This window comes from Arabidopsis thaliana, chromosome 5 (assembly GCF_000001735.4).
Source record: "Arabidopsis thaliana chromosome 5, partial sequence".
NCBI classification, from domain to species: domain Eukaryota; kingdom Viridiplantae; phylum Streptophyta; class Magnoliopsida; order Brassicales; family Brassicaceae; genus Arabidopsis; species Arabidopsis thaliana.
The window spans coordinates 8,436,965-8,458,789 of record NC_003076.8 but is presented as its reverse complement, the minus strand read 5'-3'; the positions used below and the strand labels follow the sequence as shown (position 1 = coordinate 8,458,789).

Genomic DNA, 21,825 nt, shown 5'->3' with positions numbered 1-21,825 from the left:
AACCGTCTTAAAACCCTCTGAGTCAACCAGAAGTGTTTAAGCTTTTGAGTTGGTGCAAAAAGAGAAAAGCGAGATTGGGTTGTTGTTTCTGAAATCGTCTGATTGGCGATAAATCCTCTCTTCCTTCTCATCTCTCTTTTCCTCTCTTTCTTTCTCTCTCTCAGCCCTAAGAGAGAAGAAATAGGCTCTGCTCTGCGCCTTTTCTACAAGAAATTCACCAAAAAAGCTTGAATATTTATCGGAATCAAAGCTTGGGTTTTTAATCCTGGTAAAGCCATGTCACATATGGTGTTTCAGAGCGTTGTCGCTCCCAAACCCTTATCTCCTCTCAAACCCTGTTTACCTATCCCTCGTCCACTCGTTACTCTGCCTTGTAAGCTCCGTCGTGGCTTCGTTAGAGCTTCTTCGTCCTCGTTTCTTGTCGATGATTCAGTTTCAGGACTCGAGCGTTGCTTACAGTTACCTTCTGGAGTTGAGTTAGGCACATCTTCCTCTGGCTCTTTCTCTGCAAGTACTCAGATGTGTCCTGTGATGAAAGGCAAATTTGGTTCGGTAGGAGCTGTTACTTTGGAAAAAGGGAAGCTTGATATGACCCAGAAGATTTCTGAGACTAGCCCTGAGGTCTCTCTCTCATACTCCTTTCTTTTGTTTCTTGTTAAGAGATAATTTTGTGAATTGCAAGAATTTAGATTAGTTTGGTGAAATTCTCTCTAAAGGCTGTGCCTTTTACCAATCGTATGGCTATGACCATGTCGTTCCTTGTTTTATCCTCTCTGCTCTGATTTTTTCGATGGTTCATCAAGTCGAGAGTTGATCATTCTTCTTGGAGGTTCAGAATTTGTTCTCTTTCCATCGTCTACTTGTGGGGGAACTATGAGTAGCGAGTAACAGTGTGTGTGAAGTGCTAGATTTTAGTCCTGCTTCTTTGCTCTAAGTAAAAATAACTTGATTTTAATCCGGAGAAGTTGGATAATTTCTTTAGTAGGAAATAGTAGAAGTTGGTCAAGGAGATGAAGTAGAGTAGCTGAAAAAATGTGTTATGATAATGGGCGGATGCAATTTCTTGAATGATATCTTCCTTGGAGATAACAGTTTGCAGTGAATCTATTTTGCACCGATCAGAAAAGAGTAGCTTTGTGAATTTTTATTTCATGTTTCATTACAGATTGCAACTGGAGGAGGGGGTGGAAACATTGGAAAGAGTATCAATAATGGTGGTGGCGATGGAGGTGACGATAATGGTGATGATGATGATTACTTTGATGAATTCGATGATGGTGATGAGGGAGATGATGATGGACTTTTTAGGCGTAGGATGTTTCTCGCAGAGGTATGAGAACTTGATATTTTTGTTCATGTATTTTATTGTCATGGTGTCACGCAGTAATGGCATATATGTTATTGTCCAGATTTTTGATAGGAAATTCGTTGATGCTGTGTTGAATGAATGGCAAAAAACAATGATGGATTTACCTGCCGGTCTCCGTCAAGCATATGAAATGGTGAGACATCGTTTAAGCTTTCTGTTATTATGAAATGGTGATCTTGCGATGCTGACATACTTGAATTTACGGAAACTTGTACGCAGGGTTTGGTCAGCTCAGCTCAAATGGTGAAATTCCTTGCCATAAATGCCCGTCCTACAACGACTAGAATGATCTCCCGTGCCCTTCCTCAGGGATTATCGAGGGCCTTTGTTGGCAGGTACATTTTGGGTTTCTTCTGAGAATTCATTGTCTCTTAAGTTATAAGTTTCTGTATTGTCATACTAAATGCAGTCTTGACTAAGAAACTGTCTTGTGTAGGATGTTGGCGGATCCTGCATTTCTCTATAAACTTCTTTTGGAGCAAGCTGCCACGGTTGGATGCTCAGTTTGGTGGGAGGTGAAGAATCGTAAGAATAGGTATGTTCCTTTCCATGTACCTATACTTTGAAGGTTTTGTAGCTTCTGGTTTCTTGTCCTAAATTGTATTCTCTATAATTTGCAGACTAAAAGAGGAATGGGATCTTGCACTTATAAATGTTCTTACTGTATCAGCATGCAATGCAGCTGCTGTTTGGTTACTAGCTCCATGTCGTTCCTATGGAAACACATTCCGGTTTGACCTGCAAAATACATTACAAAAGCTACCAAATAATTTATTTGAAATGAGCTATCCTCTTAGAGAGTTCGACTTGCAAAAGAGATTTCATTCTCTTTTCTACAAGGCTGCAGAGTTGTCCATTCTTGGACTCGCAGCAGGAACACTCCAGGGTTCGTTGTCAAACGTTCTAGCAGGAAAGAAGAAGAACAGGTCATCACATATCTTCTCCTTCTATCATAGGATTACAAATCTCTTGATTCACTCGGGCAGCATCTCTGCTTTTTTTCCAGCTCATGCTTAACTACTTGTGCCTTTGTTCTGACAGAGTATCTGTGACGGTCCCATCTATCAGCACAAATGCTCTTGGTTATGGTGCATTTCTTGGAATATATGCCAACTTGAGATATCAGCTGTTATGTGGATTTGAAAGAGGAGTGAGCAGTCACTTTGACGTCATAGGAGTAGCACTCTTCTTCGGCACTGCCTTGAGGTATTCTCTTTCTCCCACATATGTACATGTCATACATAAACAGGACATGTTGGCAGTTTGGATATTGTATTGTAAAACTCTGTCTTAGGACTTAGGAAACCTTTAATCTGGGGATCAAGATCGTTGATGAATATGGATGGATGTATGTGGTACAGGATTATGAATGTGCAATTAGGGGAAAAGTCAAGACAAGTATGGCTAGGTGTAGAGGCAGACCCACTGGCGCAGTCAGATGATCTGCTGGCAAAAGCATACAACCGACCCTCAGAGGAAGCAGTAGCAAAGCCATCTTCAAAATGGTTCATCTCAAAGAATGCAATTGTCTCAGGGCTACTCGGGAAGAAGCAAGAAGATTCAGTTTCAGATTCTCCACCTCCAAAGGCTCGGCGAAAAAGGATAGTGAGGAAGAAGGTGGCTGCATCTGCCTCTTAAATAACCAACAAAACCTCTAAAATGTCACAATTTTCAGAGTCCATGGAAGAACAACAGTGAGGTTTTGTTGTTCATTTGAGGCACACATGAAAAAGGTTTTGTTGCCAGAGGAAGGAAGAAGGGATCACCAAACTTGGAGGAATTGAAAAAAAGCTCTATAGCTTCTTTTTTTTTTTTTTTACTTTATGACTCGTTCTCTCTAGTTTTAAGTGCTTTTGGAAAGACATTTCTATTTTTAGGTGTGGTGATAAAGATGCTTATCTCTGGTTAAAATTCTGTATTTTCTCAATGTTTCTAATAAATAGCCACATCTTATACGTTCGTTGAAACTTGGAAAGTCATAGTAGTCTAACTCCTAGTCCTGAAAAATTGCAATTAATCTAAGAATCTTCAAGAACCATTCTTCAATTTTTGATGGAAGTCATTAGAATTCAACAAAGTGACTATCAATGGTTTTGAGCTTCTCCAACTCCTCTCCATCAGCAATTCCATTATCAACGTACAGCATCTGTATGTATATATCATCACAATATTCCCCAAATCACACTCAGACAAAATCACTTAGCTTTATGCAAAATAACAAAGAAATGATTGATATCAGAGTTCAAAGCTGAGACCTGATACTCGGGGCATTTCAGTGTGTGAGCTCCTCTTTTAAGATATCCCTCCCATCCTCTCTTCTCTATAAGCGCTATCTCTATAGCTCTAGTAAACTGCATTCACATTCAAGTCTCACAATCATTAATCACATTCAACTTTAGTAAAAGCTGATGTTCATGTATACTCACATCAGCCGGGTCCAAAATTAGGAGATTGTACTGAGGAGTAAATGTAGTTCCTTGCAACCGTCTCTGAACCCCAACAATTGTCCTCGAGTGCCCTTCATGTTGGAAATACAAGGGCCTGCAGTACACACGATAACATCAACTCAGGAACCTTAGACGTAATGTGTTTTGAAGTTACAAAAGACATTTCAGAGATCAAGAACTGAAACAAAACAACCTACCCTTTATTCGTAATATGAACACCGGATGAAACACTTAACCTGTTATCTGAGAAGTAATTCCAAACCCATTCCATTAAAACCGCTCCTTTGCTGATCCTAGAAGAATTAGAACTATGAGAGTCAACTGCTTTTCCCTTCCCACTTCCCCCCTTTTTAACCATATATCTGTCCATGGGACCATATGACTTTACCTTGGGTGCAATAGCAGAACCAGGAACTGAAAGATACATCGATTTAGACTTCTCGGGAGCAAAATCAACAATCCTCGCTTTCAACCCGAAAGAACGTAACAACGCAGCACATTCAGTAGTTCCAATCCATCTCTTGGAACCACATATTCGATTATCAAAATGAAGAGCTCCAGAAACATCAAACCCCTTGTTCCAAGCTAACTCAAGCCATCGCTGGAGCGAAGGAATATCAGGAACAAAATTAGAACCACCAAAGAGAACTCTCTTAGCTTCTTCTCTATGAGAAAGCAAATGAGAGCATTGCATTTGAATGTTCTTCCATCCACATCCCCAACCTTTATCCTCCTTCGAAGATTGAAAATGATCAACAAAGCCTGATAGTAAACTAGTACTACACTCTAAAGGTTTCGACTTCAATTTCAGTTCTGACTCCAGACAGTTCCTCAGCAAACAAATCAAACCACCATGACCTACACTATAGAATTGACTCTTAGTCTGTAACTGGACCAAGGAGGCAACGTTGTTCTGCAGAAATGAAACAATGTTTTATCAATTGGGTTTTCTTTTCTGAACCTAACACAGGAGTGGAAAGAAGATTTAAGGGTTTTAAGAAAGTATTACAGATGATGAAGCAGAGGAAGACGAAGAAGGATCATCAGAAGAATGATCATCAGAAGCGAGTTGCAGAGCCAAGTGGTGATCGGTTTCGATTTGTGGATTGATTTCATCGTCTTCGAAGTGGGAATTCACATGGCTGAGTCAAACCATCCACCATAACCAGACAAACACATCAAGACCTCGAGAGAATGCAACTAAGAAGCATATAGAAATAAGGGACACAAAGCTGAAATTAGGGATTGATACCTTTGGATTAGGGAGAGAGGAAGCGTGAGATTGCAGACAGGACACAAAGCTGACATCTTTATAACCCGGGACAAGAAAAAAGTCGCCTTTTTTTCACTCTTTCGTTTGTTTTCTCGCCGGAAGAAATCAGAAATTGACCTCCTCCGGTGATGATCAAAACGCCTGCGTTTAATTGGAGTGCTTGTGGTGCATTGATTATTTCTATTTTTTTTTGGAATTTTTAATTCTTAATGATTTTTATTTTATTTTTGTGTTAAAAGATAAATTTAAACGAGAGAAAGTAGAAAATAAAGAATCTTAATTGGCCAATAATTATGGTAAGTTTTAATGTGAGGAACTAATATTTCTCTTTTGGAAATATAAATCAGAGATGCATGTACACGTTTTACGACTCAACAAGTCACAACGTTGGTAACAAACCAATTTTTGAGAATCTCTTATAAATATCACATGTGTGTTTAGTAGGTCTCTATGTCTCAAAACACAAAATATCATAACAAACAAAAAAACAAGAATGGAGAATTCAAGCTTTGAAACACTTCCTTATGATCTACAAATGAAGATTCTGTTACCGATGCCTCTAAAAGTCTTGGCGAAATGGCTATGCGTCTCAAAGCAATGTGCATCATTTATTTGCTCCGTAGAATTCAGAGAAATTTACTTGAGTTGATCAATGAAAAAGCCTCGAGTGTTGTTCGTCACCAATGTTTTACCAATCTACCAAAACAAACCCGAAACGTTGTTTCATTCTGTTTGTCAAGAGGAGGAAGCATTGTTCTTGTCTTCCGGTCAACAAGAGATGTGTACCAACGAAACACCACTTTGAAATGTTTCTAAACCCATCCAAGGTTTGATTTGCCTTCAAGATACTGAGGTTGCGATTTAATTTGCAACCTGGCTACGCGAACGTTACGGAAATTACCGCAGATCGAAAGGTCTAACGGAGCATGCATGAAAAGTTTTTTCGGATACTACAAAGCTAAAAAAAGTAATCAAGTTGATATGTATAAGTTTAACTAATAATAACAAATATCATGTATGCACGGTCATGTAATCTAAGAAAGTAACCAAGGTGCGTACCAACGACGCACCACTTTGGAAAGTTTCATGTGTTCTTTAGTCGAAGGATTGATCAAGTAAATGTGCCTAAAATCGTCATGGATCTGAATCAAGACCAATCCATCACAAGATCCCAATACTTGAATGGTTTTATTTTGACATTTGTCGATTGGATCATCAGGAAAAGTGTAGTAACAAGAAGAAGAATGACAGTTTTTTCCGTTGTTATGGTCATCTCTAGAAAAAGTCTCCAAAAGAAAAGTTATTGAGTTGAATCTTCTTCAACAAAATTCGCTGAAAAGTGTTGACTAACATGAAGATATTTCATATTAGGGGTTGGTAAACCTGTACGAACGAGTCATTTGTGGGAAAAGTAGGTTGATTTGATCATTGATCTCCATTTTTTTACAAGACTTTGAATCTAGCTAGTGATTTTATTGGAAGATATTGAAATATCTCTTCAACTATATCCTCTGATATAATCATTGTCGTAGGATTATTTTTTATGCATTGAAAAAATTGTCTTAGAATTATTATGTTTGTCACCCTCCATTCTTTTCGTACGATGATAATTCTTAGTTTAGATTTTTATATCAATATATAAAGAAATTAATGATCTAATCTTGGAGTCTTAAATTTATATTTAACATTAATTGTGGCAAAAGAGAGATTTAACACTATTAATCTACTTTAGAATAATGAAAAGTAAATAAACAAATGTACAATATGATATAATCTTGGATTTTAAACTTTAGATCTAACATTAATTGTGGCAAAATAAAAATTAACACTAATAATTTAGTTTACAATTATGAATAAGAAATAATAAATGTCTATAGGCTATAAATAAGTGTATATATATACAATCTTACAATAATTTAAAATATTGAAATGCAAATCTTACAATATGAATATTGTAAAATGATTCTAACATTGATCTAATAACATATTGATAATTTAACTTTACTAGATTATTGTAATAAATTTTACAACAAATTTAAAATATCAAAATGCAAATTAGTGTATTAAGGCAAAAACAAATATACAAACAACCCTTTTTCTTAAATTTAGTACAATTTATAATTTTAAAACACTCATACACAGGTCTTAATCTAGACTTTTTATTGTTACATAATTTTTTTTTCACCTATCAAAATCTAATACATACAAATATACACGTGTTGCGCGATCAGATGAGCTTATAACTTTGAAAACCAAGTTTGAGATTATCACCATTTACCTCATAACAACCTCTTTCGTCTTTCAGCTAATGACGATTTTCGAATGGCGGCAATCGTCAATCCTCTGTTGTTAGATTAAGAGAGCGCAGTGCAAGAATGATTTCAGTTGGGCCATGCAATGACCTGATACTACAGTAAGTAGAGATGCATTATTTCATGTGAGGATTGGTTAGTGACGGTTCGTTTCTTGCATTCTGTTGTTTCTCTAAAACACAAGTTTCTGACTAGAGAGTACTGAGCCATACACAGTAATAGAAGTCGAAAGTTTTTGGTCTACATAATAATTCAATAAGATTCCAGATTCTTGGAATGAACAAGAACAAAGAATTAGCTTTCTCACCCAGAACCTGATTATCAATCGACTACAACAATGCATTAGACCGTGGTCATTTGTCTAAGTGCGTCATCAGGCAGCAAAACTCTAAACACTGCATAATGATGGTTCAAACTCTTTTCCCCTTGAAGTCTATGAACACTCCCGAGACCACCTGCCGTGGTGTTTGGAAAAGCATAGAAAATCCGTTTTATTCTTTGATGCACAAGCGCCATAGCACACCTTGGGAACATATCACGACTTTATTAGATACACACACTTGCAGAGTTTAAAAGGGTAATATGTATGTAGAAACTCACATTGTACAAGGCTCCAACAGGAGGAAAATGTCATAACCAGTGCAGAGGTACGGCCTTTCCATTGAAGGATCTCTAACAGTCTCTTCTCTGCTGTCATTTTGGACCTATCGATAACTCAGAAGTGTAAGAGAGAATGCTGTACTAGTCAAAGCATGTGGAGGAAATTAAAAAACTTGGTTGGAATGAACTTACGTCTGGACTCTGACTGCTTGTTTTCTGCTTTTTAGCCGGAGAATCTGTATTTGAGGGCGGAACATGATCCTGATCAAAAATCTTGGATGGATTGGGAAACAGATTTCTATCTCTGGCAGAAGAGGATTCAATGGCAACCATGGAAGCATGCCTAAGAGGATGCCACTGGCTACAATTTTCAGTGTCATGCGGCTGCAAACTCCATTGCCAGGGATTCAGACAAGAAAGAGCAGACAATGAACCATTCTGTTTTTCAAGTGTGTCATTTAAACATATTTCCCCTGTTTCCTCGAAGGGCCTGGTCTCTGCGCTAGTCATGTCACGAGGAGCAGATGATGCATATACTTGATCAGTTTCACTAGCTATTATTCGCCTAACTGAAGGATCAACTATCACTGCAGCATTCACAAGCTGAAAAGTACATTAGAAATGTGGTAAATTGAGATCATTTTCTATGTAATGAAACGATGGTAAATCTTTCTACCAAGAGAACAAGGATTGAGGCGCTAAAAAAAGCAAATGGTACATGAAAAATGAATGGTCTGTTGTCTAAAACTTGATATCGACGTTATGTAGATCAATGGAAAATACTTACTGGTGTATGACCAGATACTGCCATATCAATAACAACTCTCATGAACTTGCAGATTGATTGTGTTTCCTCCTCGCTGAACCCACCGATGCCATCTATATTGCTATCATTGCCAAATGCAAAAAGTAAAAAATCATTGACTGTTGCACTATAAACAAAGACATATATTGCTATTACAATGCAGATAAGAGCACCAATAGAAACCATCAAGAAATAAGATTATTCTAGAACGACTAAAGCATATATAATAAAAAGACCAGAAAGATAATAAAGACTCTTTTGGTCACAAAACTGATTCTAGACATGGAGCTTACTAGGTTGGTGGATGAAATGAAGTAGGCCATATCTTACTTTGTTCTTCCCACTCTTCTTTGGATACCGCAGCATATTTGCATACCTATCATAGTTATAGCAGAAATATGAGATTGCACTGAAAATATAAATGAATGAGCAGAAAGAAATCTCTGACTTGGAAGCTAAATGAATCAAAAACCCTTGAAGCAAATAGTGGTGAGATAAGAGAAAAATAACCTACTTGTGTAATAAAAGGACTCAACTCATAGGGATCAACGAGTCTCTGCACATCAGGTGGCATGTCACTCAACTGATCGTTGTGCTCAGGTGCTAGACATAAGATGACAGTCAACTGAGTTTCACCTGTCCAATAAGCTTACAATAAAAACCTCATAATCTTATGATTGGTGTATCAGCGCGCTAAGAAAACTAACAATGGGATACCGCAATCTGGCAGAATCTTCTTCTTCACCCTTTTAACATGACGAAGATCTTCTAGAGGAGCAATCTTACATAAATGCCTATCATAGCAAAGTAAAAAAATTCACTCATGAGATTACAGCACTGGAATCAACGAGTCAAGAGTCGAAACAAGAATGACAAACCTCACTATCGTATTGGCAAATCTGGGTTTGATTAGGCTAGCATATACCTTCACTGTGAACAACAAGAACAACACACACACACACACAGAAGAAGAAGTTTAGATAAAGAACCTTTGATAGACTAAAAAACCAAACTTAGAGATTGAATCATACCAGTGGGCTGATGGTCAGGTGACAATGAAGGCTTTTCAGGTATATGGATAATTTCCCATGCATCTGAATCCATAATTTTATTTTATCTATTCTTGAGCCTGATTAACACCATTAGCTCAAACTATAAGAATTAGGGAGAAAACAGAGACGAAAAACTCCACCTTTCGCAGTGAAGTTTGAATAAGAGAACTCGCAAAAATTCACACTTTCAATTTCTAGATTCAATAAGAAGAGTGGTGAGTAAAACCCAGTTAAGGCTTTTCTAAGCATTCTTATTGAACAGCATTATCGAATTCACTAGTTAAATCATATTTCAAACCAAGTGCTCACACACAGATGCAATTCCAGAAACCGTAAAAGAAGGTAATTAATCATTACAGAGATTAGATTAACTCACGCTGGAGAGCTTGCTCCAAGCAACAAGACACAGAGACGCAGCGAGCGATAGCCGATAGAGAGGAAGGAGGAGTTCACCAAAAAGGTCAAGAAGACGACAGCTTACACGTCGCCGTTTTAGGTCTTATCTAATTAACCTAATTAAATTAACAAAGTCTAATTAAAAAGAGCGGGACGACAACTAAACCCTACGCTTACATAAAAACGCGACCTTTAAGAATTTTGTACGGCAACAGAACCAGAGAACGTTGACGGCTAAAGGCGGCGAAATGGACGTTGATGAGCGGAGCAGCTACTGTATCGAGGGTATGGTCGTCTGTTGAGATTGAACTCTCCGATTGATCCTGCAAAGAAGAAGAAGAACATCAGTGAGAAGGAAACAACAATGATGAAGAACAAGAAGATTGGAAACTAGAAGAAGAAGACGACGTAAGAGAGAGACGTGAGAAGAAGAAGAAGAAGAAGAAGAAGAAGAAGACAAGAGAAGTGGGTTTTATGTTTTATCTTATTGGGCTGATGAAGTTGTGTAGGCCCAAAGTGGTGAAGTATGTTTTGTTGTGGCCCATTCGTAGAAGTAGCTTATTCTAGCTAAGTACTTGAGGTAGAGTAGTTGGGGTTGTTAGTGGCTAAGGTAAGGTTGTGTAAGGTTGCTTGTATCCCTAAGTCTAATGTCTAGAAGTAAGGTTAAATAGTGACTAAGTTTAAGGTCTAAGAGAGTGGGTATGGTGAGTAGAAGAAATCTCCTATATATATGTGTAATGTGTGTAAACTTATGAGTGTGTGAAAGTATGAAAGTTTAAGAGAAAAAAAACAAAACAAACTTGTGTCCTAAGCAGAAAAACAACATCGTCGGAGATGGGGAAGGGTGTTCGTCGGTTCTCTACTGAACCAGAGAACGATGTTCCAACTTCAGGAATCAGTTTGCCTTATGCCACAAGATCATAGCTACACAGAATTCAATTTTTCGAAACCCACGTTTAGTGAATCAAATTTAGAGAACACACGAACACACTTTAACCCAGATTTCTTCGAAAACCATTAAACCCCAATCCTATGAATCAGATTCCAAAGATAGAGAATATATCAATCTATGAGAATAGAAAAATGAGAAAGATGAAAGATTAAGAGAGAGATATCGAACCTTTTTTTATGGCTTCTCACAATCAAAGAAGAGAGTTTAAAAAATAAGAGATCGAAGAAAGAAGATTGAAGAAGAAGAAGAAAGAAAAAAAAAAAGAAAAAAAAAAGAGACGTCGTCGTTTAGTGTTAAAGAAGAAAAAAAAAAGTTTGTAGGCATGTTCGTTTCATCAGTAAGATGGATCATTTCGATGGAGATGAGTTTTGATGTTCGTTTGGTGCCAAAAACGGTTCATTCAGATGATCCATCCAAATGAATCATCTGGATGAGTTTGAAAATTTAGGCTAAATTTTGAAACTCATTTGACTGAACTAAATTGGATCATTTGGATGGAGATGATTCAATCTAAAATAACAAATGACAAAAATACCCTAATTATTTCAATTGATTATTTAGATGTATTTTTAGATAAAATAAATAAATAGATTTAAATCTTATTTTACAATTATTTTTTAAAAAATAAAAAATTAAATTTTCTGCTAAAACCGCAAAATCATTTTTTTTGCTAAAACCGTAAAATTCGTTTTTCAGCAAAACCCGTACAATTACGTTTTCCCGCCAAAACCGCAAAATCATTTTTTCCTCGCAAAAATCGTAAAATTCTATTTTCCCGCCAAAACCGCAAAATCACGGTTTCCCGGCAAACCCGTAAAACCGTGATTTCCTGCCAAAACCAAAAAATTACGTTTTTCCACCAAAACCGTAAAATCGTGTTTTTCCGCCAAAACCGCAAAAATCACGTTTTCCCGCCAAAACCGTAAAATCACGTTTTCCCGCCAAAACCGTAAAATCACGTTTTCCCGCCAAAAACGTAAAATTTTGTTTTCCGCCAAAACTGTAAAATCGAGTTTTCCCGTCAAATCATAAAATCACGTTTTCCCGCCAAAACCGTAAAATAAATTTATAAATATAAAAAACTATTATTTGAAATTTATTTACTTTTAAATATATTTTAGATTAAGAATTAGATGAAAGCATGGGTATTTTAGGTATTTGTATTATTGCAAATCATTTGGATGGAGATAGAGATAAGTAAACGAACAACATCTCATTCGGATGGTCCAGTCAAATGAACCGACTAAAAATAAAACGAACAAGAGTCGAATGAATCATCTAGATGGACATGTTGAATGGATCAATTGGATGGATCTGTCAAATGGAGAAACGAACAGAACCGTAGTATAATAGGGCCAGCCCTATAAAAGCCCGAAACCTTTTCTGCAAAACCATATTTAAGCCCAAACGTTTCTCCTTTGATTTAATCGGGACCGGGCTTTTATTTATTTTAGCGGACCTGGGCCGACTCTAAATGTTTAGCCCATTTTAACATCCGTACTTTTTATGGTGATCTTGTAATGTTATAAAAACTGGAAATTATTTTCTACATGTATAGCGCTGTTGCTCACGTAACATATATAGTTGCTGATGTAATTGGGTGTTTTAAAATCTATTTAGGATATTTTGGATGAATGATGATTATTTTTTTAGTCAATTAGATAGTGGTCACTGATCAGCATCCATAGAGCATATTCCAACTAAAGATTTCAACAGTTGGTGACCGGTCCCTCTGTGTTTTCCAATATATTTAACACAACTTTACATAATTTTATAACCAATATTGTTTAAGATTTTGAATTATAGCTAAAAAGAGAGAAAAAAACAATATTGATTCGGGCCATCAATTTTTTTGGACCAACCTTTGCTAGGAAAACGAAGATACACATCATAAGGTGACGTATAGAACAAAACGAACAGACAAATAAAGCATAACAGATGTAGTTTGTAAAGAATAAATGGTGTAGAACGAATAGAACAAAAGCTGAATAGATATCTTAATTAGTTTGGTGCGAGTAACGGATAAATGAGTTATCAAATTTTGACTAATGTTTTGAAGTTTCGAAATATATATATGATTGTATTAATCGGTATTTAACGCTTATGATTTTTCAGTTTATACTTGAATCACCCTACTTCTTGAGGTTGGTGTGTTGTCCAAATATGATTCACAAAAACATGACCAAGAGTAAAATCAAACCGCACCGTATTATTTTATTATGCTTCATGACACCATTCATAACCAAAGTCTTCTTAGTTTTCCCCATACACACCAATAAAGATACTAAAGAAATAGCTAATAAGTAATTTAAGAACTATGAATCGTAGCCGTAACTTTAACTATACAAGAATAGCTGTATAATCGTGACAGCCCTTGACTTTGGGAGATATTGTCCAATACTCCAGTTAAGAGAAAGAAGTGGGAATGTGGGTTACATCGACAAAGGCTTTGCTCCAAGTTAATTAATGGCTATAATTGGCGGAATATATTAGTGGAAAATATAAAGGTGAGAAAATGATTTCTACATGCCTTTTAGCAATTAAGAGAAATAGTGGAAAACAATTATTTTCTCTATATTCTATGAAATAGCAAAACAGAAAAGAAAGAAAAAAGAAAAAAAAGAAGTTCCCCTTTGAAATAAGTGGGGTTTCATTGAAAATTCAAATAGTACTACTCTTTCATTCTTTTAGTGTCCAGTCAACGTTCTCGAGAAGAAAATATATTCAACGATTAGTTTGTTGTTACATGAGTTTATTGAATTAAGTTTTTAGAATGAATATATAAAATCTTGAAAATTGGATGCTTCAGAAGCAATTTTCAGAAATTTTGTTCAATTCATGGTAATAAAATGTTCAATTAATTAAAGTCATTTTTCAAGTGCAAGAATGGTAATGTTAGCATAATACAGCGGATATATATATCCTCTTTGAGGATAAAGAGTTGGTGGATATAAATATAACTCATGTTATTTCAATAATAGTCACAATCTTTTCTTTACATGCGTATATGAAAACATATTTGCACAACTTATTCCTGAGTTTAGGACCATTATTAAGACGATGTATTATTATGATCTATTAACATATAGTTGTCTTTGATGAAATTGACAGCTCATTGGGGCTATAATGTAAGAATTGTTCATTACTTTTACTTACGAGCTACAGTTTAGACTTGTATAAATAGATTGAATTACTAGTATTTATGGTCCAGTAAATATGAAATATTCATTACTTTATATGTATAGCAATTAGATCAAAGTAAAATGGTCCAAAATATGTTTTAATCCACTTTATTCAATTAGACAAAGAAATTTATTCATTCTTAGAAAGCAAATACTCCATTTTAAAAAAAAAATATCAGTTTAAACAAATATTTTTCATTTTAAATCCGTTGCCATATGTATTATTGAAATGACAAGAGTTATTATGACTGAACCAATACATTTTACTATATTGATTGATAAATTTTTATTATAACTTATCTCGTGTCTCCTCTAAAAACAAATTTGTCTCTAACCAATAAAACAATTATATGGTACCACTAAAATATTCCAAAATATTAATTGGACCCAACGTGTATATCGAAAATAATTTAAAAGAGAAAATGTTCTAGAATCTAGAGGAAGAAAATAACTCACCAGAAATAAGAAAGAAGAAGAAGAGATATAGATACATTGAACCTAGACATAAAACCCACCCAAACCCCAGTCTCAAAGACGCCTATTAATAAGGAACGTTCAAGAACCAAAACAAAACACAAAAAAACTCAAAGTGACCAAAATAACCAAAAGGAGAAATCTTTAGAAAACCTTTAAAAGTTCTTAAAAATGGGGAAAGGAGGAAACTATGTGACGGTGGCGGCTTCCGAAGTGGACGAGCTACGACGGAAGAACGGAGAGATGGAGAAAGCTGTGGAGGAGATGAAGAAAGAGATGTTGCAGTTGTGGCGGCGGACACAGGTGGCGGAAGAAGCGGAGGAGCGTCTCTGCTCACAGCTAGCCGAGCTTGAAGCAGAATCTTTAGACCAGGCTCGTGATTACCACTCTCGTATCATCTTTCTCATGAACGAGCTCTCTCGTCTTTCTTCAGACTCTGCCTCTGCCTCTCCGTAGAATTAGATAGATATTTGCTTTTAAAGAAAGATAGGTTTTTTAGATTGTTTGATGTATCCTCTTATCGGCTCATATCAATGCCAATATGTAGAGTTGTCTTTAAAACAAATATGGAAGTTTCAATCAAAAAAAAAAATCGATGTTGTTACCGATTGATTTTTGCGATTAATGATGAATGAAAAGTCTTGAAAACAATTTAAAGTAAATGATATTCGATGTTTGGTTTGACTAAAATGGAATTTTGTTTGTAAGACGTGTAAATTACTTTAACAGAAAGAAAATTTAAAGCAATTATGGTCATGTTTCCTATTATTATATGTGAAATGACCAAATTACAAATAAAGATTTTGCTTTTAGATTTTTGCGTATTATATGAAGAAGTGTTTGAATTCTACTGAATCATTGACATTGCAACAGTGGTTTTGGTCTTTCTAGAGTTTGACATAGTAAAATTGGAGAACTTGGTTTGCTTTTGGGAGAAAAAAGGGAAACGAATATACGGATCCAACGCCAGTGTACTATGTACAAATATAAACAAAGGGTTTGTTTTTGAACAAATCTAGTTTCTGACAGAACCAGGTGACCTGACGTGGGCAAACAAGTCTAGTCTTTTTTTTTTGTTAACCAAAACCCTTTAATTTTTCATAAATTGTGATGCAATTAAAACAAACAAATATTTATAATGTTTTTTTTTTTGAAGTATAACTAGAATTGTCTTTGGAGAGACTTGGAAACTGATGATCCGAGAGGAGATCTCTTTGAATTATGAGAATGATAATAGTTATCTTGTATTTCTTTCTAACCATATAAAACGGATTTTCTGACAAAATGTTTTGTGTTTAAGTGTACTTTTGTAATACCAACTTAATTTATATAAGCAAGTTGTGCACAAAAAACCAATTATGTGCAATTCAAGTTTACATTCATAATTTCTTAGCAAAAAACAGAGAGGCTAGAGATTTGGCGACCTATTGGATGGTGGAGCTAATTTCATGTGATCTTTTTCTGAAATAATTGGAAAGCTAAACCCGAAAGAGAAGGATTTGCTAATTGGTAGGCAAATAAAAAGATCACATATATGATATATGGCCTTTGAGTCATTTTCATGAGTATGTGTTTTATATTAATTGGTCTAGATATCTATGTGATACCTAACATAAACAAAACAATAATCCATTTTTCTAACTACAAGTAAAGTTTTGAATGATGAAACGTAATCGGTCTCTTTAGGAAATTTAGGATGGCCAAACTGCATTTTTTCACTGATAATGTTTTACCGTCGTTGGTATAAACGTGTACTACTTCTTGTACATAACCATTCAGTGAGACGGTAAGAAAATGGTAGTATATAGACGGGTGGTATCATCATGTTTTTATTTATCGTATTGCTACCTTACCACTAGTTTTACCTTTTGTAAATATATCGTCATCTTTTATTGATATCTTATATAGTCTTAGAAATATATATTGGTTTGTCATTTGTGTCACTAATTAGACTATTAGCTTTTCTTTTTGAAAACATATTATATGCTAAACGTTTATGTAAAATACTTGAGTGAAACAAAATAGAGAACGTCATGAATATAAGATTTATATAACGTCTGTATAACCGAAACACTACAAGTTTTTCTTTCTTTCTTTTTTTCTCTTTCAAACACAACGACCACTCACGAGCCACCGTCAATGACATTTCATATGATTTATTACGTTATCTTTGTCATAAAGCTTAATGAGATGTGAAAATAAGAATTACAAGGAGATTCATTACTCTGTAGTACTATTATTACGTAACATAAGAGTCAAAATTACCAAATACTACAATATTATGTGCAACAATTTAATACTTCAACCCACAATGATCAAAAATAATTCGTTAATCGGTATGCAAAAACTTTAAAATCAAATATTAAAAGAAAATGAAAGAAGTACATTTTATGGCCTCCCTATTATTAAAGCCTACAATAGATTCATTAGTAATATAGTCTCCTTTAAAAGGATTGGTCTAAAGTTTTCGAATATCCTACCCAAATCTACAAAATAGTTTTGCTAAAAAGAATTCACATGTTATATTATTGGATCCAACGTGTATATCGGAACATAATTAAAAAAACAAAATGTTCTAGAGGAAGGAAAATAACTAACCATAAATAAGAACGAAAAACAAGAGATATCAATGAATCTAGACATATACCCACCACCCAAAGACTAGTCGCAGAAACGGCTATATAAGGAACAATCAATTACCAAAAGAAGAAGAACAACAACAAAAAGTAAAGAGACACAAAAACAAAGAAAAGAGAAATCATCAAAAACCATAAAATAAAAAGAGAGAAAATGGGAAAAGGAGGAAACTATGTGATGGTGGCGGCTTCGGAGGTAGAGGAGCTACGACAGAAGAACGGAGAGATGGAGAAAGCGGTGGAGGAGATGAGGAAAGAGATGTTGCAGTTGTGGAGGAGGACACAGGTGGCTGAGGAGGCTGAGGAGCATCTTTGCTCTCAGCTTGCCGAGCTTGAAGCCGAATCTTTAGACCAGGCTCGTGATTACCACACTCGCATCATCTTTCTAACAAACCAGCTCTCTCGTTTCTCCTCCGACTCTGCCTCTCCCTAGAATAGATATTTGTGTAAAGGATAGGTTCTTAGATTGTTGGATCATATATGTATCCTCAAATTGGTTTATATCATTGCCAAATATGTAGAGGTTTTTATTTTTGTCTAAATCTTGAATTTCTCCTTGGAAAATTTCTATATAAACAAAAAAAAATCATTGTTGTTACTGGCTCATCTTGGGATTAGTCGGGCGCTTCAACAAAATCCAAATATCACGTAGTAAATCTTTAAAAACAATCGATCTTGTTGAAAATAAAGCAAAAGATATTCGATTTTTGGTTAGTAATAACTCAAACTTTGTTTAAAAGACAACTAAATTCCTTTTATATTTTGAAAGCAATTAATAAAAAAAATATGTTTCTCTTCTTTTCATATCCCATTTGTTGAATAATCTAGAGTAATTGAAATAACGATTAGTTTGATCGTTTATTTACAAATAAAGATTTTAGTGTTCCTAGATTATTTAGGGACCATTTCATCCATGCGTCTTCCGTTGAATCGTTGACTTCTCTGCCCATGCAACATTGGTTTTCAGTCTTTGTAGAGTTTGATGACGTTTAAATAAAACAAAATATATGCATTTTATTTTGAAATAATTCTAAATTTTCTAAAGAAGGAGCTTGACATCGAGCTGGAAGCTTGTTTCTTATCAAAAGATTCGGCGACCTATAAGGAGCTAATGTGATCTTTACCAGAAAAAAATTCGAAAGGTAAAACCCAAATAGAAAGTTGTATATATGCAATTAGGCTCCTTCTCCTTGCTTTAAACCCTTCTTCTCCAGCAACAATATCGTAAAGAACAACTAAAATCGTCATCGCTTCATCTAACGCCTTTAGCCTTACTGCTTTGGTTGAGTGGATGGACCGAATTTTAGTTATTGTTTATGCTTCCATGCTTTTACTTTTTTTTGCCATGGAACCATTTCTATAGGTCTATAATCATCGATTGTAACTTAAATTGTTTTCATTTTTATGAAATATTTATATTCTTAGCAAAAAAAGAAAGTTGTATATATGCTAAGTCGTGGGCAAATAAAAAAGTAGTCCAATATGTGAGATATGACCTCACATCTACATGCCTTCAATTTGAGTCATTTTCAAGAATATATGTTTATAACAATTGATTTTAGATGTGGATGTGATGCCTAACATAAATAAAGTAGAAAATATACAATCCTAAACTACAACCAAAATTTGGAATGGTGAAACGTAAACGGTTTTTTAGGGAAATTCAGGATGGTCATCTAACGACCATCTATCTTTAATTCATTTTACAAGTTTGTATTCAGTCCTAAAAATCTGTAACAAAATCTTATGATAAAAGCTTAACATAATTATATATATACACTATAAATTCAAATCTAAACAAAAGATCCGTAGTAGCACAAAGGTTAAAATTGAGGACATTCTTCTATTTCCGGGTTCAAATCCCGGCTGCGGATTTTTTTTTTAAATTAATAATATTTACATAATTGTATATATACACTATAAATTCAAATCTAAACAAAATATCCGTTGTATTACAATGGTTAAAATTAAAGAACATTCTTCCATTTCCGGGTTCAAATCCCGACGGTGGAAAATATTTTTTAGTTTGAGTAAGAAAGATGATGCAAAGCTGTATAGGAATTTTGATAACCACATAAATGTTGGGTGACCCATCAACAAATTTGTTAAAAACTCAAAATCCATGTGTTTTGGTTTCTGTTAAATTAAATAATTAATAACATGGTAATTTAAAGTTTGGCTTTAAATGATCACATTACTGCTGGATTAAGAGCTTTTATTGGGTTATACATACATTAATTCAACTATTTCCAGGTACATATAGAAAACTTTGTGTGAACTTTTAGATATCGCGACCATATTTTAAGGTTGTATTCAATTTTTCTTGCTAGCAACATCAACCAATAATATTTAAGAATAATAGGTGCTTGAGATCCTTATAACATCTTACAACAACAAAGATTCTGCAGAAGAAGGAGAGAGGCTCTCAAGTCTCAACCACGACTTCCCCGCTTGCCCTTTAGCTCAGGGTCCCTGTATAAATAATCACCACAATTCAATTCACTTCAGTCATTTCGCAGATTCATGTCTCTCAAAATAGGGCGATGAGCAGTTAGATTCGAACCTTTGGATGTGATCAAGTATCAGTAGCCTTGGTCCAGGCGGGATGCTCACGTCTCTTAGCGCGCTGGACACACAATTTAGCGGGCATAAGATTTTGATCTAAGACAATTAACTTTAGTTGGAACAGAGTATGAAACCTCTGGAGCTCAAAACAGTATAGTTACCTATCAGTGAGCAATGGCAGAGTTGGGTCAGCTAATAAACCTTTCTTGAAGTTCTTCTCATACTTCTCTAGACCCAGTTTCAACAACATAGATCTTCCCCGGGTGTAATATGGATCTTCAACACTTGGTTTAGAGAACCTTTCACCCAACTGAACAAGACCGAAAAGAAGAAAATAGAAACAGATGTTTAATGACATGCCTGCCTAGTTTCAAGAAGAGTCTTATCTCCTATTTATATATATGATCACTTACCTTGAAAAACACTCCTTGAAAAACAGCGAAACCAGCAGCAGTGGTGATTGCATTCATAGGCTGTCCTTGTAATCCTGCGCTCACAAGAGAATATGCAACTCCAGATCCGAATGCTGCGACCACACTACACAGTCGAAAAACATGACTCTTTTTCACACATCGAGTTTCAACAAACAAACAAGCTACAAATAAGCCACTGAGAATCTGCACGCATCAAAGATTGTATCTAGATTCTTTCAAAAGTAAACACACACAAGTGGATAAAGCCCTACATGAACAGTGAATCATTATAAGTATCAGAATGATCATAACAGCTGATTCGAGAAAGAGATTGTAACTCTATGAAGCAATAAATGATGAAAAAACAAACGAAGTCATCTTTTTTTCCTGTCATGGAATCAATCTTGTGACAGAGAATCTGATTAAGACCTGTAACTTATGTCAGCTATTCAAAATCTTACTGTTGATCAGAAAAATGACAATTGCAAAAACATAAACACTAGTTGCAGTTTTGCAGACACTAATTGTCTCTAAAAACAGCTCCAGAATTCAGTTTCTAGAATTCGTTAAGTCCTAGATCATTGATGAAATGTAAGAACCAGGAAACAACAATTCACACACACACACACACACAATACATGCTTTAAGATTAAGCTACAATATTCAAGGATCAAAAATGAAAACTTACGCAGATTCTAAATCCTCCTTGCCTCTAATCCGTTTCATAACACAAGCAATACCAGCATTAACACCAGTTATAGCAGCAAAGTTCCGAGCTTGAACCAAAGGCCCACCAACAAGAGCCTACAATAAATTCAGTCAAAAATCAAAAACTTCAAAAAATAGCAATAAATGGCTGAAAGTGACATAACCAGTAAATCAAAATTAGGGTTTAAATTAAACCTGAGTTTGCTTTAGCGAAGCCATAGCTTGAGGGTCAATACCAGCCTGAGGCATTTCAGGAGATAAAGTTCCCATTAAACCACCGATAAAAGCTCCCTGAACACCACCCATGGCCGTGACAACGGCGGCTTCCACCGGTAACTTCTGTTTTGATAACCACGACTTGAAACCAGTCTCAATCTCCTTGAATTTGACTTGAAACTGTTGAATTGGATTCTGTTGATCCTTCATTAAGCTCATCACCGCCATTGTTTCTCGCTTCTTGTCTCCTTCTCCGTCTTTCCCCATTTCTCTCTTCTTAATTTGTCACACTTTTATTCTTTCGCTTCTTCTTCTCCTTATCTCCCTCATTTATGCCGGTTCCGTGTTTCTACCGGATGTATTATTGGGCCTCATTTGCCCATTATAATACTACATTACTTTATTCGGCCCATAATAATAATAGC

General features: G+C 35.3%; 6 protein-coding genes and 1 long non-coding RNA gene across 11 annotated transcripts; 3 read left to right on the top strand and 4 right to left on the bottom strand.

Annotated features, from left to right (window-relative positions):
* Nucleotides 1-33: 33 nt before the first annotated feature.
* On the top strand, nucleotides 34-3,333 carry AT5G24690 (plant/protein, putative (DUF3411)). Its single transcript, NM_122378.6, has 8 exons — nucleotides 34-621; nucleotides 1,166-1,330; nucleotides 1,410-1,502; nucleotides 1,589-1,704; nucleotides 1,806-1,904; nucleotides 1,990-2,295; nucleotides 2,411-2,575; nucleotides 2,731-3,333. The coding sequence occupies exons 1-8, from the start codon at nucleotides 277-279 to the stop codon at nucleotides 3,005-3,007; spliced, it is 1,566 nt and encodes a 521-aa protein (NP_197857.2). The 5' UTR covers nucleotides 34-276; the 3' UTR covers nucleotides 3,008-3,333.
* Nucleotides 3,272-5,215, bottom strand: AT5G24680 (Peptidase C78, ubiquitin fold modifier-specific peptidase 1/ 2). Its single transcript, NM_122377.5, has 6 exons — nucleotides 5,069-5,215; nucleotides 4,826-4,958; nucleotides 4,014-4,729; nucleotides 3,796-3,910; nucleotides 3,625-3,720; nucleotides 3,272-3,515 (listed from the first exon to the last, which is right to left on the bottom strand). Exons 1-6 carry the CDS (start codon nucleotides 5,122-5,124, stop codon nucleotides 3,432-3,434), a joined length of 1,200 nt encoding a protein of 399 aa, NP_197856.1. The 5' UTR covers nucleotides 5,125-5,215; the 3' UTR covers nucleotides 3,272-3,431.
* Nucleotides 5,216-7,220: 2,005 nt separating this feature from the next.
* EMB2820 (Cytidine/deoxycytidylate deaminase family protein) lies at nucleotides 7,221-11,412 on the bottom strand. Of its 5 annotated transcripts, none has more exons than NM_001343892.1 (12): nucleotides 10,445-10,836; nucleotides 10,235-10,370; nucleotides 9,838-9,935; nucleotides 9,685-9,736; nucleotides 9,524-9,600; nucleotides 9,321-9,454; nucleotides 9,100-9,182; nucleotides 8,789-8,888; nucleotides 8,194-8,604; nucleotides 8,002-8,105; nucleotides 7,709-7,924; nucleotides 7,221-7,497 (listed from the first exon to the last, which is right to left on the bottom strand). In NM_001343892.1, exons 3-11 carry the CDS (start codon nucleotides 9,908-9,910, stop codon nucleotides 7,744-7,746), a joined length of 1,215 nt encoding a protein of 404 aa, NP_001318640.1. In that variant the 5' UTR covers nucleotides 9,911-9,935; nucleotides 10,235-10,370; nucleotides 10,445-10,836; the 3' UTR covers nucleotides 7,221-7,497; nucleotides 7,709-7,743. The 5 variants fall into 5 exon arrangements, with proteins under 5 accessions (NP_001318640.1, NP_001318639.1, NP_197855.3 ...); NM_001343891.1 differs by adding an exon at nucleotides 11,375-11,412 and having other exon boundaries at nucleotides 7,273-7,924; nucleotides 9,321-9,442; nucleotides 10,445-11,178; NM_122376.4 differs by having other exon boundaries at nucleotides 7,273-7,924; nucleotides 9,321-9,442; nucleotides 10,445-11,293.
* Nucleotides 11,413-14,688: 3,276 nt separating this feature from the next.
* Nucleotides 14,689-15,511, top strand: LSU2 (response to low sulfur 2). The gene has a single exon (NM_122375.3). It carries the CDS (start codon nucleotides 15,034-15,036, stop codon nucleotides 15,316-15,318), a length of 285 nt encoding a protein of 94 aa, NP_197854.1. The 5' UTR covers nucleotides 14,689-15,033; the 3' UTR covers nucleotides 15,319-15,511.
* A 1,914-nt stretch (nucleotides 15,512-17,425) lies between these two features.
* Nucleotides 17,426-18,189, top strand: LSU4 (response to low sulfur 4). Its single transcript, NM_122374.4, has one exon. The coding sequence runs from the start codon at nucleotides 17,653-17,655 to the stop codon at nucleotides 17,929-17,931; it is 279 nt and encodes a 92-aa protein (NP_568450.1). The 5' UTR covers nucleotides 17,426-17,652; the 3' UTR covers nucleotides 17,932-18,189.
* Nucleotides 18,190-18,426: 237 nt separating this feature from the next.
* On the bottom strand, nucleotides 18,427-18,735 carry AT5G03815. Its single transcript, NR_142711.1, has one exon. It is a non-coding gene; the product is annotated as an other RNA (long non-coding RNA).
* A 950-nt stretch (nucleotides 18,736-19,685) lies between these two features.
* AT5G24650 (Mitochondrial import inner membrane translocase subunit Tim17/Tim22/Tim23 family protein) lies at nucleotides 19,686-21,766 on the bottom strand. The gene is made up of 6 exons (NM_122373.3): nucleotides 21,380-21,766; nucleotides 21,165-21,280; nucleotides 20,477-20,600; nucleotides 20,225-20,373; nucleotides 20,062-20,124; nucleotides 19,686-19,970 (listed from the first exon to the last, which is right to left on the bottom strand). The coding sequence occupies exons 1-6, from the start codon at nucleotides 21,665-21,667 to the stop codon at nucleotides 19,931-19,933; spliced, it is 780 nt and encodes a 259-aa protein (NP_197853.1). The 5' UTR covers nucleotides 21,668-21,766; the 3' UTR covers nucleotides 19,686-19,930.
* Between the last annotated feature and the right edge of the window lie 59 nt (nucleotides 21,767-21,825).

Coding starts and splice junctions, on each gene's coding strand:
- AT5G24680 (NM_122377.5), bottom strand. CDS start 5,124: ATGTCAGCTTTGTGTCCTGTCTGCAATCTCACGCTTCCTCTCTCCCTA. Junction 4,959..5,068: donor CCTCTCTCCCTAATCCAAAG/GTATCAATCCCT, acceptor GGTTTGACTCAG/CCATGTGAATTCCCACTTCG. Junction 3,911..4,013: donor GTTCATATTACGAATAAAGG/GTAGGTTGTTTT, acceptor TGTGTACTGCAG/GCCCTTGTATTTCCAACATG.
- AT5G24650 (NM_122373.3), bottom strand. CDS start 21,667: ATGGGGAAAGACGGAGAAGGAGACAAGAAGCGAGAAACAATGGCGGTG. Junction 21,281..21,379: donor CTTCGCTAAAGCAAACTCAG/GTTTAATTTAAA, acceptor AATTTATTGTAG/GCTCTTGTTGGTGGGCCTTT. Junction 20,125..20,224: donor CTGCCATTGCTCACTGATAG/GTAACTATACTG, acceptor TTGTGTGTCCAG/CGCGCTAAGAGACGTGAGCA.
- LSU2 (NM_122375.3), top strand. CDS start 15,034: ATGGGGAAAGGAGGAAACTATGTGACGGTGGCGGCTTCCGAAGTGGAC.
- AT5G24690 (NM_122378.6), top strand. CDS start 277: ATGTCACATATGGTGTTTCAGAGCGTTGTCGCTCCCAAACCCTTATCT. Junction 1,331..1,409: donor GTAGGATGTTTCTCGCAGAG/GTATGAGAACTT, acceptor GTTATTGTCCAG/ATTTTTGATAGGAAATTCGT. Junction 1,905..1,989: donor GTGAAGAATCGTAAGAATAG/GTATGTTCCTTT, acceptor TATAATTTGCAG/ACTAAAAGAGGAATGGGATC.
- EMB2820 (NM_001343892.1), bottom strand. CDS start 9,910: ATGGATTCAGATGCATGGGAAATTATCCATATACCTGAAAAGCCTTCA. Junction 9,183..9,320: donor TGAGTCCTTTTATTACACAA/GTAGGTTATTTT, acceptor TAACTATGATAG/GTATGCAAATATGCTGCGGT. Junction 8,106..8,193: donor CAAGCAGTCAGAGTCCAGAC/GTAAGTTCATTC, acceptor AGTTATCGATAG/GTCCAAAATGACAGCAGAGA.
- LSU4 (NM_122374.4), top strand. CDS start 17,653: ATGGGAAAAGGAGGAAACTATGTGATGGTGGCGGCTTCGGAGGTAGAG.